At 38.3% G+C, this 14,335-nt stretch overlaps 1 protein-coding gene across 3 annotated transcripts; it reads left to right on the top strand.

Moving 5' to 3' along the window:
- The first annotated feature begins 1,469 nt into the window (after window positions 1–1,469).
- Window positions 1,470–13,487, top strand: SMNDC1 (survival motor neuron domain containing 1). 3 transcript variants are annotated; one of them, XM_063782092.1, is made up of 7 exons: window positions 1,505–1,762; window positions 2,920–3,039; window positions 5,788–5,977; window positions 7,736–7,878; window positions 8,798–8,959; window positions 11,145–11,298; window positions 12,242–13,487. In XM_063782092.1, exons 3-7 carry the CDS (start codon window positions 5,975–5,977, stop codon window positions 12,377–12,379), a joined length of 600 nt encoding a protein of 199 aa, XP_063638162.1. In that variant the 5' UTR covers window positions 1,505–1,762; window positions 2,920–3,039; window positions 5,788–5,974; the 3' UTR covers window positions 12,380–13,487. The 3 variants fall into 3 exon arrangements, with proteins under 3 accessions (XP_508030.2, XP_063638162.1, XP_009457509.1); XM_508030.9 differs by lacking the exon at window positions 5,788–5,977 and having other exon boundaries at window positions 1,470–1,762; XM_009459234.5 differs by lacking the exons at window positions 1,505–1,762; window positions 5,788–5,977 and adding an exon at window positions 2,008–2,265.
- The last annotated feature ends 848 nt before the right edge of the window (window positions 13,488–14,335 follow it).

Here is a 14,335-nt window from a genome sequence, read left to right as displayed (position 1 = left end):
GGTTCTTAAAACACACAATTACAATAACAGAAGTTCTCTAAAACTACATTTTATTTTAAACGAATATTTATTTAAAAGCACATGCTTTCTGTTTTGTCTGCCTTCTTAATTCTAGCTACACACTGCTGCCCTCTGCTGCAATTTCAATCTTTCACACTCGCAAACCCGACCTAGTTTCCATCTATACAGGTTATCTGACTCACTGCAAGGGTTATGTGTGTGTATGTAGAGAACAAAAGGGAAGGCTCCTTGAAAAGAAAACTAGGAACTAAAGATGTTGGCACAGTTCAAAAGAGCCCATCTGAGAAGTGGGCCTTTTTTTTTTTTTTTTGAGACGGAGTTTCACTCTTGCTGCCCAGGCTGGAGTGCAATGGCACGATCTCGGCTCACTGCAACCTCCGCCTCCAGGTTCAAGCGATTCTCCTGCCTCAGCCACCCGAGCAGCTGGGATTACAGGCATGCACCAACATGCTCGGCTTTTTGTTGTTGGTGGTGGTGTTGGTGTTTTTTTTGTATTTTTAGTAGAGACGGGGTTTCTCCATGTGGTCGGGCTGGTCTCGAACTCCTGACCTCAGGTGATCCGCGAGAAGTGGGCCTTTTTATGGATCCAGCAACAAACTCCCAACCTCCCAGGAAAGGTTGCTTCCTGGCATCTATATAAAACTTTGTGTCTCAGGCCTTTATTGCTTTTTTAATTGAAATAAAATTATATATATATGGTTTAAAAAAAAAAAGAAAAGGAAAAAGGGTAAACAGCAAAGAGGGTAATCAATAAAACATCTGGCTTCCACTCCAAACCTCTGATCAGGTTTGTGTATCCGTCCAGAAAGCGTATATATTATTACAAACATACACAAGGGGCATTTCTTTTTGAACACAAACGTCAGTATTCCTACCACTCTTTACCATTCTAGACTAACTTGGACGTTGTTCCCTATCAGGCGAGATTAACCCAACTAACTTAATTAAAACCAAGTAGGTTTTAACAAAACAGATTTTAAAGAAATCAATCTTCTCTCCAATAGGTTATTTCTGTCACGATTTAATTAGCTTTCTGTTACTACTAAGGCTTGTATCATATAAAGTAGTGGTTCTCAGGCTGGGCGCGGTGGCTCACGCCTGTAATCCTAGCATTTTGGGATGCCGATGCAGGAGGATAGCTTGAGCCCAGGAGCTGGAGACCAGCCAGGGCAACGTAAAGAGAGCCCCCACCAACACCCACCCCCACCCACCCACCACCACCGCCGCCCCGGAAAAGCAGTGGTTCTCAAACGTCAGCGGACATTGGTATCATCTGGTGGGCTTATTAAAACAAGAGTCTCTGGATTCAGGAGGTCTGGGGTGGGGCTTGAGAATTTGCATTTCCAATAAATTCCAAGCCGGAACTCCAGGAAGGTAACCTACATTCCGCGCCAGGCGAAGCCCAGCTACGCCATTTCCTTCCTAGGCCCCGCCTACTTCGTGTCCCTGACAGCCAGGGACTGGCTAGAGGGCGCGCGGAGTCACGTGAGTCGAGCGACCTCGCGCGAGAGTTTGTATTTCTCGCGAGACTTCACCGTCTCTGTCTTTTCCTCCTTCCAGTGCCCGGCGTTCCTCACCTCCCCCTCGCCGCCGACCGAGTTCTTCCTTTTCAGACCGGGTCGCCTTGCTGTCGTCGCGGTGATTTTCCTGCTACTGCTACTGCTGCTGCTGCCGCCGCCACTACCACTGGGCTCATTTGCCCCGACCCCTTCCCGCCGCCCCGCCCCCAGCCCCACACAAGGTAACAACCCCCCTGAGGGAGAGAGTAAGGCCTGGCCGGGCCCGGGTCCCTCCCGAGGTGAAGTGGAGGCCCAAGGCTGAGGAGCCCGCCTCGCCGGAGACGCCCAGGCGCTGGCCCTGGATCCCGGAGCCACGGCCGTCTCTCAGCCAGAGCTGAGCCTCGGCGGCCCGGCCGGCGCTGGCCTCCGTGCGGCGGCGGCAAACACGGCCCGCAGGGGACCGGGTCGGGTGGGGCTGGGCGCCGCGCGGCTCCCTGTGGAGCCTGCCTGTTGGAGCGCGGCGGGGCTCCGGCAGTGGTCTTGGAGCTGGCGTGTGGATTTCCACGTCCGAGTGATCGAGTTGTGGCGGGCTTTGAGGTGCTGCGTGGCGGGGAGGAGAGCAGCCTGGGTCGCTGTAACTCTTAGGGGGCCTTTCCAGGCTCCCAGCCTTTGGTTGGACGGGAATTTTACGAAGGAGAAGGGTCCTCGGAAACGTCGTACATTTGCTTATAAACCATCAAAAAAGGTTAATTGGTATCTTATTTTCAGGAAAATGACTGAGCTGGATTTGGCGAAAGGCACATTCCTTAGAATGCCTAAATGGGAGAGTACCTGTGCTGTTCTTTTTGCTGAAGATAACGCACCGATAAATATTTAAGCGACTGGGCGAAAGATTTTTGTTTTGGAGAGGCACTTTTAAATACACTCTTAATTGAATAGTTCAAGTAAAGATCGTAGTTTGTGTAGTTAATTTAAAAACGCACTTGTTTGGCTTTGGAAGCGTACTGTAGTGCTTAAAAATAAGTATTTGGATTGTTTTTGGAAGTTTCGACTTTTCCAACAGAGTAGTGCTTTTTAAAAAGATAACACTGATTATTGAGCCTAATTCAGCACCTACCCTGTGGATAGGAGTTAAAAGAAAATTAGAAATTTCTTTGTATCTGTATGCTTTTTTAAAGTATGGAATGTATCTCAAGTTTATAATCCTCAGAATCTGTTGCCTTGAAGTTTGTGGTTTAGCTGAAGTCTAAACTGAGAGTAAAGGTAATGGTAAATTAAGCTGCAGTGTTAGAAGGAGTTAGAGGCAAAAACTGGTAATTCAGGCAGACAGGGAAGTTAGTTTTTTATGCCTTGATTTTTGGTTTAGTTTTCATGGTCTAACCCTTTTTATTTTCCCCAGATGTCAGAGGATTTAGCAAAGCAGCTGGCAAGCTACAAAGCTCAGCTCCAGCAAGTTGAAGCTGCATTATCTGGAAATGGAGAAAATGAAGATTTGCTAAAATTGAAGAAAGATTTACAAGTAAGTATGGGTAGACAATTGTAGTTTTTCTCTGTTTTTCAAATTATTGCTTGAATCCCTAAGTACCCAAAGCGCCTTTTGAGGGGTTACACCCCACCCTATGTATATATGTAAATTCTGTAGGTACTATTGCTTGTAGAAGTAGGGTTGCTTCCCCAGTTCTCAGGTTTCTGTACATCAGAGTGAAATATTGTTCTTTGTTATATAAATCTTGTGTGCTTACATAATTTTTAAAAACTAAAGTTGATAGAAATTTCCAAGTCTGTCAGATTTTCAAGACGAGAGGTACATGTAACTTCACAATGAAAAACGCTTTTAGTTTTTAAGACCTGGCAAATGAAATTTAGTTCAAAAAGTAACAAAGATTGAAGGAGAAAAGTAGAACCTTAAGATTCTTTTTAATACAAGATTCTTTGAAAATGCGTGCCTTTTTTTTTTCCCCAAAGCTAGTGGATTACATTTTGTATTGAAAACACACCACAAAAATGCCTAAAGAGAGACAAGTGCTTTGTATAATTGTTACATAGATGTTCAGACTTAAGGCTAGGTTTTACAGTAAAGTTGTTGACACTTGTGGAAATTGAACTATGTGGTGAAAAGGAGATCTTTGTCATGGTAGAGTTTAGTAGATAATGAAACCTTTTTTTAAAAACCTGCACTGGGATTTCAAGACAAACATAGAGCCATCATAGTAAATACCTTTTGTGTTTCAGGACACCAGACTGATTCAGAAAAATGCCATATATAATTTGCAAATATATATGACTTTTAAGAGCTTCCTTTAAATTCTGAACCTGATTTTTAAAAAGTTTCAAGGGTGTTTTGATTAGAGATTGCTTTACCGACTGAGTACTAAACTCAAATCTGTATCCTGTCTAAAAATTCATTCCCTCCCTTTATTATCCCACTGCCCGTTAAAACTATTACTATTTTAGGAATATCAGAACTGCAAACAAACTTAACTGAAATAGGGTCCGGATTTGGGATTCTGGAACTGCTTATCTGGGCGTAATTAAGATGAGTTGAATACTTTCAAGTTCTAGATTTAGAATAAAATTGCAGTAGTATGTTATTTTTAAACACACACAAACTATCTGGGTTAATTTCAATATGAACAAGACCCCTCTTCGATACGTAGAAGCCAGGCCTGTGGGCTTCAGGGTGCCAGTCAATACGAAAAAGATGTTTTGGGAGCAGTTTCTCCCACTCCCAGGCCCTTAAGTGAGAAATAACCCAGTGGTTTGCCACCTGTCCATTTGATTTGCTCATATGTTGTGAGTATACATTGAAGATGAGGCAACAGAGGCACACCGACCTCTTATTTTCTTACACTCTGTAAAGTGCTTTCTGTTTGCCCCAAAGAGAGATGCCTTGACTACCTTTACCAACTTAAGCAGTCTTTTTTTAGGAAAAGAAAACATTGGGTGCCAATGTTTTGTATATTGCTTCTTGGGCAGTGGGAGGAGGGGTATTTGTTGAACTGGTTGGGTTGGGGAAGTTGGGAGTGGAGTTAGAAATAGCATTATCATCAGGTCTTTTTAATATTTCTAGAATAATTCCTCATTAGAGTCTGAGCAGAACTGCCTTACCATGTCGATCATCGTAGTGGAAAGTACTGTAGGGGGAAACCATTGTGATAAACACTGTAGTAAGCCCCTAAAAGGCTTGCTTGCAGGGGTTCAGTTAATAATGACCTGGAAATCATTTTTCTGTAAAGTATCCTCTTTTCTATAACCATTTAAAACAGCACTGTCCAGTAGAACTTTCTGTGATGATGGAAATGTTCTATATCTGCTATTCAGTACCATAGCCACTAGCCACATTTGGTTGGATATTTGAAATACAGCTAGGTTTACTTAGGAGCTGAGTTTTTAGTATAACTTAATTAGCCGCACGTGACTACCATACTGGATGGCAAGGATTTAGAAGTGCAAGTTCTAATACACTTAGAATAATAGTAATAACAGAATAATAGTAATAACAGAATGTTTTTCCCGACCAGTCTTGATCAGAGTTTCTTCCCATTTTATTCTATCATTAGAAATTTCATTTTGGTCCCTAGATAAGGTCTGTTTTGAATTGAAAACTACTCAAAAACGGAAACCATGTTTTAAGATGAGGTAATACTCTGAAAAGTATTTGGCTATATGCTTCCACCCAGTAATTGTTGTCTCCATTGAGACTACACTTAACAGCTTCTATTTTGCTGTGGGGTTTCCCCCCTCGTTCCCCTCTTTTTTCCTTCTCTGCCTTCTGGGATGTATCTCATTCTATGGGTATTTAATTCAGCTTGTTATATTTGGTGAAAAGTCTGTTCAGACTGATTTTGTGGCTTCCTCATATTAATATTTTTTGACCATCATATGGTTTCTAATTTCTTGTGTTCCTCTATAGAATTAGATCCTTATCCCAGTTATTAATTTGTTTGCCCTTTGTTTTATGACAAAATGCTTTTTTTGCATCTTTTCAATGACTTCATTTTGCCAGTAAGGTTTCCATGTTTATCTCTTTCATGTACTGTCTTTCATAGAGACTAAAGTTATTCAGCAGGCAGCAAAATAATCTACTAAAGTCCTGCCTTTCTTTTTTCACTTAAAAAAGTGGGTGTGATAAAATCCAGGCTAGCTAACTGACTAGCTCCCCGGGCAGTCTATGATAATCAGAGATAGTCAATTTATTAGGCTGTTTTGCTGAATAAGCTGGTTCTAAAGGAGGCAGGGGTCAAGTCACTTGTCTCATATATTACAGTGGCTCTCTGCATCCCCGAAACGCCTTCCTTCAGTAAGCAGAGTGCTTGAGTGCACCCCATTTGACCTGCTGATATGTAGATCACAACACCTGATGCTTCCTGGAATTGCCGATTACTGTAACTGCTGCCCATCTGTCGATGAAGGAGCAGTTTCAGAACTCAGACTTGAGGGAGGAAAAGTAATTAATGGTATGTACCTTCAAGAACCCCCTCACACATAAAATAGTTTTTCTAATACTTTGGTCCATACGCACATGTGAAGAATAGAAATTTAGAAGGTTCTTCATAGTTTGTTGGGAGGGTTATGTAAAACCATGGCAAAGTTAAAGGACATTAGGAGTAAATGCTCTGGATTTTTTCTAAAAAAGGGTCATTTCAGCACAGGCCTCTGAATTCACTAATATGCACAGCTTTTCAGGACCCTTTTCTTTGATGAAATATATTTCTTTAACAAAATATATTTGGAAAATAGTTCTGTCCTAAAAGAAATAGAGTTCTAAATCTGAAACCTACAAGTGCAGAATTCATGTCTGTGCTTAAGTTAAATGATCCCTAGGTGGATCTGGAAGTATTTAATGATAGAGATTTGTGTGGGCTCTTGAGTCAGGCTTACTGGATTACATTCCTACCCCTAAAAGTGGTTAAAAATAAGACCAGATAATTTACTCTTCTGTTGTGTACTACTTGATCTAGTTATTTGGAAGGTTCTTTGCTTTATTTGCAAAGGACTATCTAATTAAAAAGATCTAATTAATGGCTAGTTGGCAACTAATAAAACTTAGAGATATTATTCCTACTAAATTTTTAATTCAAACCTAAGTGTTCTATTTATTTATTTATAAAACTAACCTTTCTTCAAGAGATTTAAGACTCAAATATTAGTTTTTTCAGAAATAGCCAGGAAGATTTAGAATCTTTAGGAGAGAGGTAATATTTAACTTTCTTGGCTACTGGAATCAAAATTACTATTATGAAACCTCAGTGGGAACTAGAAGAAACTCAGTACATAGTTTAACTTTGTTAATTTTTCTCCCCAAACACACAGTATGATGTTTTAAATGCAACGATGGGTGAACAGCTATGCAAGTTCTTAGATCAGATAAGATGCATAGTGTGGATCTTCATTAGAGTAACAATATAGTAGACAGGTAGCAGAATCTGTCAGCTTGTACTATTCTCAATTTTTTAGCCATCCCTACACCAAACATCTTTGAATGAAGCCAATAAATGTAAGCCTGAATTAGAAAAAAATATTTGCCACACAGAAAGGCATTGCCTTTGTGTGTTACCTTTTTTTCCCCCTTTTAAATGAAGCTGTGCTAATGTGCTTAACATTAAGGTATGGAACATTTAAAATCTAACCTGGTAATTTGCTTACCCAGATGGGGTGAGTTTTACAATAATTGAATAGGAAGACCACTGGTTTCTTTTACATTGCCTGTAGTATTTTAGTCGAGATATGTATAAGTAGGAACATTTTTGTTACTAATAAAGCTGCTTAAAGTGTTTTGGGATTGCTTGGCAGTTAATACTGCTGAGTAATGCCCTATAAAACAGTACAGTTGCATAAAATATATGTTACAATAAGAGTATCTAATTCAGTGCCTCATACTTGACTTTCTCATCTTTAGAGAGATCTATTCAGCTAAAATAGGCACTTAGAAATAATGCATGGTATAAGCTCAAGTCTTATATTTTCATTAGTATTTGTGGTTAAGTTGAAAGGCAACTATATGGGCTTAAGTCACAGCTCTGCCACTTAACTGGTAGACAATACTGTATCAGTTTCTACATGGGGATAATCACAGTACTTGCTTAATAGTGTTATGAGCTGCAAATGAAATATATGTAGAGTACTTAACGTACAGTATGAAAGCTGTCATCAGAAACTAAGTTGACAATGAGAATTATAAAAATAATGTTGTAGTTTTTGTTTTTCTTTTTTAGGAAGTTATAGAACTAACCAAAGACCTTCTGTCAACTCAACCTTCTGAGACGCTTGCAAGTTCAGACAGTTTTGCTTCTACTCAACCTACTCATTCATGGAAAGTAGGAGACAAGTGTATGGCAATCTGGAGTGAAGATGGACAGTAAGTGTAGAAAAAAAAACTCTAACTATAACATGAAATAATAAAATACAATGGTAAGAAGTTTTTATTCAGTTTTAACTACCCTATTTTAATCTTGACTTCTATTAGGCAGTATGATTTATAGAGCCAATTTGATTCTTGGGTGGTTGCCATTAATACAGTTTAGTTTTAGCTTTAGATTAAGTTTTGGGGAGAAGAATGGCTGGGATTCTGGAGGAAAGAAAAACAGGACAATGAATGGGTGTTTTCTAAAATAATCTAAATTATTTTCTCAAATTGAAAATTGAGTGAATGGTTGGTTTTTCTGAGAATTCTGTGAAGAGCATACACTGACATCATTCCTATAAGAAATATCTTTTCGCTGGGTGTGGTGGCTCATGCCTGTAATCTCAGCACTTTGGGAGGCTGAGGCAGGCAGATCGCTTGAGGTCAGGAGTTGGAGAGCAGCCTGACCAACATGGTGAAACCCCATCTCTACTAAAAATACAAAAATCAGTTAGGTGTGGTGGCGTGTGCCTGTAATCCCAGCTACTTGGGAGACTGAGGCATGAGAATTGTTTGAACCTGGGAGGCGGAGGTTGAAGTGAGCTGAGATTGCACTACTGCACTCCAGCCTGGGCGACAGTGAGACTCTCTCGCAAAAAAGAGAAGAAAAGAAACCTCTATTCTCAAAGACATTAAATCACGTTGAGTAGGTACATGTAAGAGACTTGCCCAGCAATATTATGATTAGGATGTCCTTTTTTGATAGCAGATAACTAACTTCAACCACTCTTTTGTATTCTCTTTGCTGAAACAACCATGTGATTATAGAAGTTTCATTATAGACACATGTAATAATTTTATCACTACAGTATAAGTCTTGTAGGCTGAGTACTAAACCTTTACTCACCTGCTTACAGCCATGATATCTTTACAGGTGTTATGAAGCGGAGATTGAGGAGATAGATGAAGAAAATGGCACCGCTGCAATCACCTTTGCTGGTTATGGCAATGCTGAAGTGACTCCGCTGTTGAACCTCAAGCCTGTAGAAGAAGGAAGGAAGGCAAAGGAGGACAGTGGCAACAAACCCATGTCAAAGTAAGTGACTTTGACTTTTCCATTTTAGGTGCAATCTTCCCCATTTGCATACTTGAAGTAGTCTGCAGAGAGAATCTATGCATAAGAAAGTTGTAATACTGTTTTACCGTTGTTTTGAAGATTAGCAACAAAGGGTCAACATTGTCTGTGTAAGTGTGCCTAAGTAAAATGAAGATAATTTTGATTCCCATTTAGGCATTCAGTAAATATTAAGAAGATAAGTATGTACAATGAACATCTTCCCAGCATATTTTATAAGCCAGGTACTGGGGCTATACCACAGGAGACCACCTCAGGCCTTGTCCCAACTGAGTTCATATTTAGAGAAGAAAACTCATCATTAATGAAGTGCTTTAATAGTACAGTGTAAACATTACAAAGGAGCTATAACAGGTACTGTAAGGGAACAAGAGGTACTCAGCCTCCACTTTTATTATTAGGGCAGATTTCTTTGAGAAAATGACATCTAAACTGAGATTTGAAAAGAATAAGAGATAGCCAAAGTACAAAGCTACAAGGCGGTATGATGTTGATCTGGGCTTGAATTCTTTGTTATTAATGAGCATTATGACCTTGGAGAAGCTGTTTAACTCTGTTTCCTCATCTGTAAGATAGGGGCAGTACATTATTGGGTTGTGAGGATTCAAACGATAAATGTTAGTAAAGCTTGTAACAGTTCTTTACATGTAGTAAGAGCTTAGTAAATTTTTTTTAAAGGGGGGAGGTGAGCACGTACAAGTAACAAATCCCTGTGGTAAAAACTTGGGGCCTGGAAGGTGGGTGGTCTAAGAAGAGATTAGAGAGGTAAAGTCCAGAACATAAAGAGCTTGTAAGCCACCGATAACATTTTAAGTAGAGGGGATATGATGTGATCACTTTTGAGCTTTAGAATGATCACTGTCAGTAGGGAGAGGCAACTACTGCTGTGATCCAGGTATAAGATGATGGCCTGAACCCAGGGAGTTGCAATGGGAATGGGGAACTATGCAGTTTTGAAAAGTAAGAGGCAGAATTAACAATATTTTGGTGAACTTCTGCATATTTGCCACAACTTAGTCTTTTGATTTGTCAAGAGTTTTTGAAACTTAAGTTGCTACATATTTATATTTGAGTATGCAAAAATTATATATTAATGTAAGCATTCCAATAAAATAAAATTCTAGAACAATGTATATATATATATTTTAATGTCTTTGTCATCTGTGTAAAAAGCCATAGCTTCATGGTGGTAATATGGTACCGGGGAGTCCAGATATTGCCCCTGTTAAAGATCTTTTTTTTCATCCTTTTGGTGAGAAGTCAGTGTTAACTGAGCAGAAATTATTGGGGGTTTTAGGCTCTGATCCTATTTAGAATCTTATTTAGAATGTTTTTGAAACCCCCAGGTGTTTTGTTTTGGTGAGAATTATTAGCTATGATTTCCATTTGTGCTGCTGCATTCTTCCAATGTAGGTAAAATATTTTATCTGCATCGAATCTCTTCATACATTTTTTCTAAATGCTGCACTTAACTATGTCTATTTGGAAGTAGTTGAAGGCTTAGATACCCATTAATACTGAAACTCAACTTATTCCTAAAACAACTGGCAACAGCTATACAAAAGTAAAATAGAAAGTCATAATTAAGGCTGGGCACAGTGGCTCAAGCCTGTAATCCCAACACTTTGGGAGGCCAAGGCAGGCAGATCACTTGAGGCCAGGAGTTCAAGACCATTCTGGCCAACATGGTGAAACCCTATCTCTACTAAAAATATAAAAGTTAGCTGGGCATGGTGGCATGTGCCTGTAGTCCCAGCTACTCGGGAGGGTGAGGCACAAGAATCTCTTGAACCCAGGAGGTGGAGGTTGCTGTGAGCCAAGATTGTGCCACTGTACTCCAACTCCAGTCTGGGCGACAGAACGAGACTTTGTCGCAAAAAAAAAAAAAAGGCATAGTTGAAATATTTACCTTAAATGGGTAAATAGATTACAGTTATGTTTGAAAGCTTCCAAGGATGCTATTTTTTAAAAAAACATTTCTTAGTAATTCTGGGTGATTGGTACTGATTTTAATGATTTAGTACTTTTTATTCATAGACCATTGTATATGTTTATTAGATTTTTTTTTTGCACTGCCGGTGTCTTCAAGGAAGTCATTCTTGTATGATAAGTCTTAACAGTTGACATTTAACTTTTTTTCATGCAGAAAAGAAATGATTGCCCAGCAGCGTGAATATAAAAAGAAGAAAGCTTTGAAAAAAGCTCAGAGAATAAAAGAACTTGAGCAGGAAAGAGAGGACCAGAAAGTGAAATGGCAACAATTCAACAACAGAGCCTATTCTAAAAACAAAAAAGGCCAGGTTGGTAAATCTTTTTATGACACTTTGTAAATTTGAGAAATGCAACTGTCATTAAAATAACTTTAAAATGAAAAGAGATGTAGATTTTTTGTAAAGTATGATTAACTCAGATTTTGTATTCCGAATCCTTGTTGATGCTCAATTTAACTTATTGAAAAATGTTAGCCATTGTCTCTGCAATAAAAATATTACAAATGAGAGAATTTATATCAGGAATTACAAAAGGTCTATGTTCTTTTCCTTCTATAAACTAATATTTGAAAAAATAGTTGCTACTTAGAGGCAGTGTGCTTAACTCTGTCTGCTTTGTTAACATGCCTTCATGCTGGGCATCACTGGTAGATGTTATTTAAAAGTGCATTCAGTTTCCCTTGATACACTTACCTTGTGTGTGTTGGGTAGAAAATAACTGTAGCATTCATATAGGAAGTTGAGAATAAGGATAACCTGACTTTCACCCATGTGTTACTCTTCACTGCCATCAAGGTAGCCCTTCCATTGATGGACATGGCTTCTGGAAAGAAGCGCTTCCTTTTCATAAAGATGTTTATTTTGTGACAAAGGCCAAGGGACTTCACAATTTAGCTATCATAACAGGCCCCACAGTAAACCACAATACAGCCAGAGCTTTAATCATGCTAGAATGGCTAGCTCACAGCTGAAGTTAGGATTTGCGTTTACAAAACTAAAATTTTGACGTATCAGAAGGCAAGTGTTATGAGTATTAGTAAATGTAATGATATTTTCCACAACTTAGAAGTTAGAGTAAATGGCTTCCAGCATGGGACCACTACTGTACCCATTTTTTAACACTAAACAAAGGCAATATGTTTTTCTTCTTTTAAACATTGAAACCAGAATATATTTTAACATTACTTAAAATTTGAAATTTTTTATTTTTTCCAACACTAATCAGGAATGATTTCTGTTTTCTTTCCCTTAGGTAAAGAGGAGTATTTTTGCTTCACCTGAGAGTGTGACTGGTAAAGTTGGAGTAGGAACCTGTGGAATTGCTGATAAACCTATGACACAATATCAAGATACCTCTAAATACAATGTCAGGCATTTGATGCCTCAATAATCAGAAAAACTGTTGGATTTCATCTCTGCAGGGCTTTACATTTACCTTTTTATCCTTATATTTTTCTAAAGGTAAATTATTTGTTAGATGAGTAAGCAAGATACCATTGTCGTCATTGGTTGGGTTCAGTAGAATGAAACGTGAAGAAATTGCATTTGATAACTGCTATTCATTTAACTTTTCTCATTATCAGTACCACGGTTCCCTCAAAGTTTGTTGAATAAAGCAACTTTTGTAGATGCTGTTTCATACAGCACTTAGATGAATTATTGATCTTCCTAATATCAGGCGCCTACTTAACCTATGGTATGTACTTTTTGTAAGTTGTAACTTGAAATTTTCAGATGCTTTGAACTTGACACATACTCTAGCAATTCATTGGAACACCAAGGCAAAAACACCAACCTGCTAAAAGAGATCTTTTCATTTTTCTTATTTTCAGCTTTAAAACTTAGCTGTCGTTCAGTTAAGCTTAAAGATAGGTTAATTTGTAAATGACAAAGTTTGTTTTGAGGTTTTTCCTCAATAACTTGTTTCCCAGCCCTATTAGGCCATCTCTAAAATTGATCTAGCTGTTTTATTTTTATGTACTCTTAGTTTTATGTAAGAAACCTTAGAATGAGCTCCCTTTTCTAAGGTGTTTTTGTTTTTTGTATGTTTGCTTTTTTCCTGTTTTTTGTTTTTTCCATTTATGGCAGTGGTACCATGTTTTGGATGTGTGATGTTTATATGGGAGAACAAAAAGCTGATGTATAGCCCTGTATACAGTGTAGATACTATTTTTGTAAAAACACAAGGCTAAATTAATGAACAAGAATACTGAATATTTCATCATTAAAAATTTCTTGTATTTCTTGTGCATTAATCTGACGATAATTTCCCTGTATATTATGTTCATTTAGCTGTTTGTAATTTTTGTTAATTAGATCAGGTTGTCTGCATTTGTTGGTGTAAGTGAACATCATCACAGTTATCCTGAGTTGAGTTTAAGCCAAATACATGCATAGAAAAGGGTCTTCCTATTAATGGAAGAAGGTAATTTTTAGGATGTGTATTATTTCAGTTTTGTATGTTTAACTTTTATTAAATAAAGTGTTTTTAAAATCTCCAGGGTATGTTAACAAAAGGGTAAAGTCTTTAGCTGTCAGCACTTAAAGCAATTAAACCTCCAAGTACTTGCACACAGCATTCATGGAAGAGAATACTGAGTGTGTGAGAGGTTTCAGTAAATGCTTAAGTATTCCTTCCATTAGAAGAAATTGGATCTTAAAGGGCAAACCAGGCCTGTGTTTATAGGATGTCCTCATTTTAATGGGTGTTTGTAGATTTTTGGTGGAAGGGGAAATAAGTTTTTATTTCATGAATTTTAATTTTTTTTATAAATTGAAACTTAGGACAGTGTTAGGTAGAATTCTTCATCTCTCCCTTCCACACCCACCCCTCTCAACCCAGGAGGGTCACTTTTTCTTCATATAATTCGTGGCCACAGGGTAGGACACAAAGGACAGAAAGGCACAAACTGCAGTAGAAAAAGGGTTTGTTGAAGCCTGTAAACTTCTAAATAAAATATACTTTGTTATTGTAACATCTTAAGAGCTTATCAATAATCAAGAGTAGCCTTGATGGATTGCAAGAGAATCCTTTGAATTAAAAAGCACTGGGAAGAAATTTGGTGTCATTGTGTGACCCCAGAAAATGGTTGTTGAGATTACCTTGGTGGTATTAGAATAGTAATTCACTTGATGTTTGTGTAGGCAGGACTGTTAACAGTCTTGTCCCTCTTTTGACCCTGGGGGCCTTAGTTTTCCCAGAGGACTTTGCAGTAGGAGAGAGAAAAAGAATAAAAGTGACCTTAAAAAAAATGTTTTGAAAATAGACCTTTAGAATGAAATCAGCAACCTTTGTGTCAAAGATCTAGATGTGGCCCTTTGGAAAATCCTAGTGTCAGGATGATGT

Source organism: Pan troglodytes, chromosome 8, assembly GCF_028858775.2.
Source record: "Pan troglodytes isolate AG18354 chromosome 8, NHGRI_mPanTro3-v2.0_pri, whole genome shotgun sequence".
NCBI lineage: Eukaryota > Metazoa > Chordata > Mammalia > Primates > Hominidae > Pan > Pan troglodytes.
This window is presented reverse-complemented; position numbering and strand designations above follow the sequence as displayed.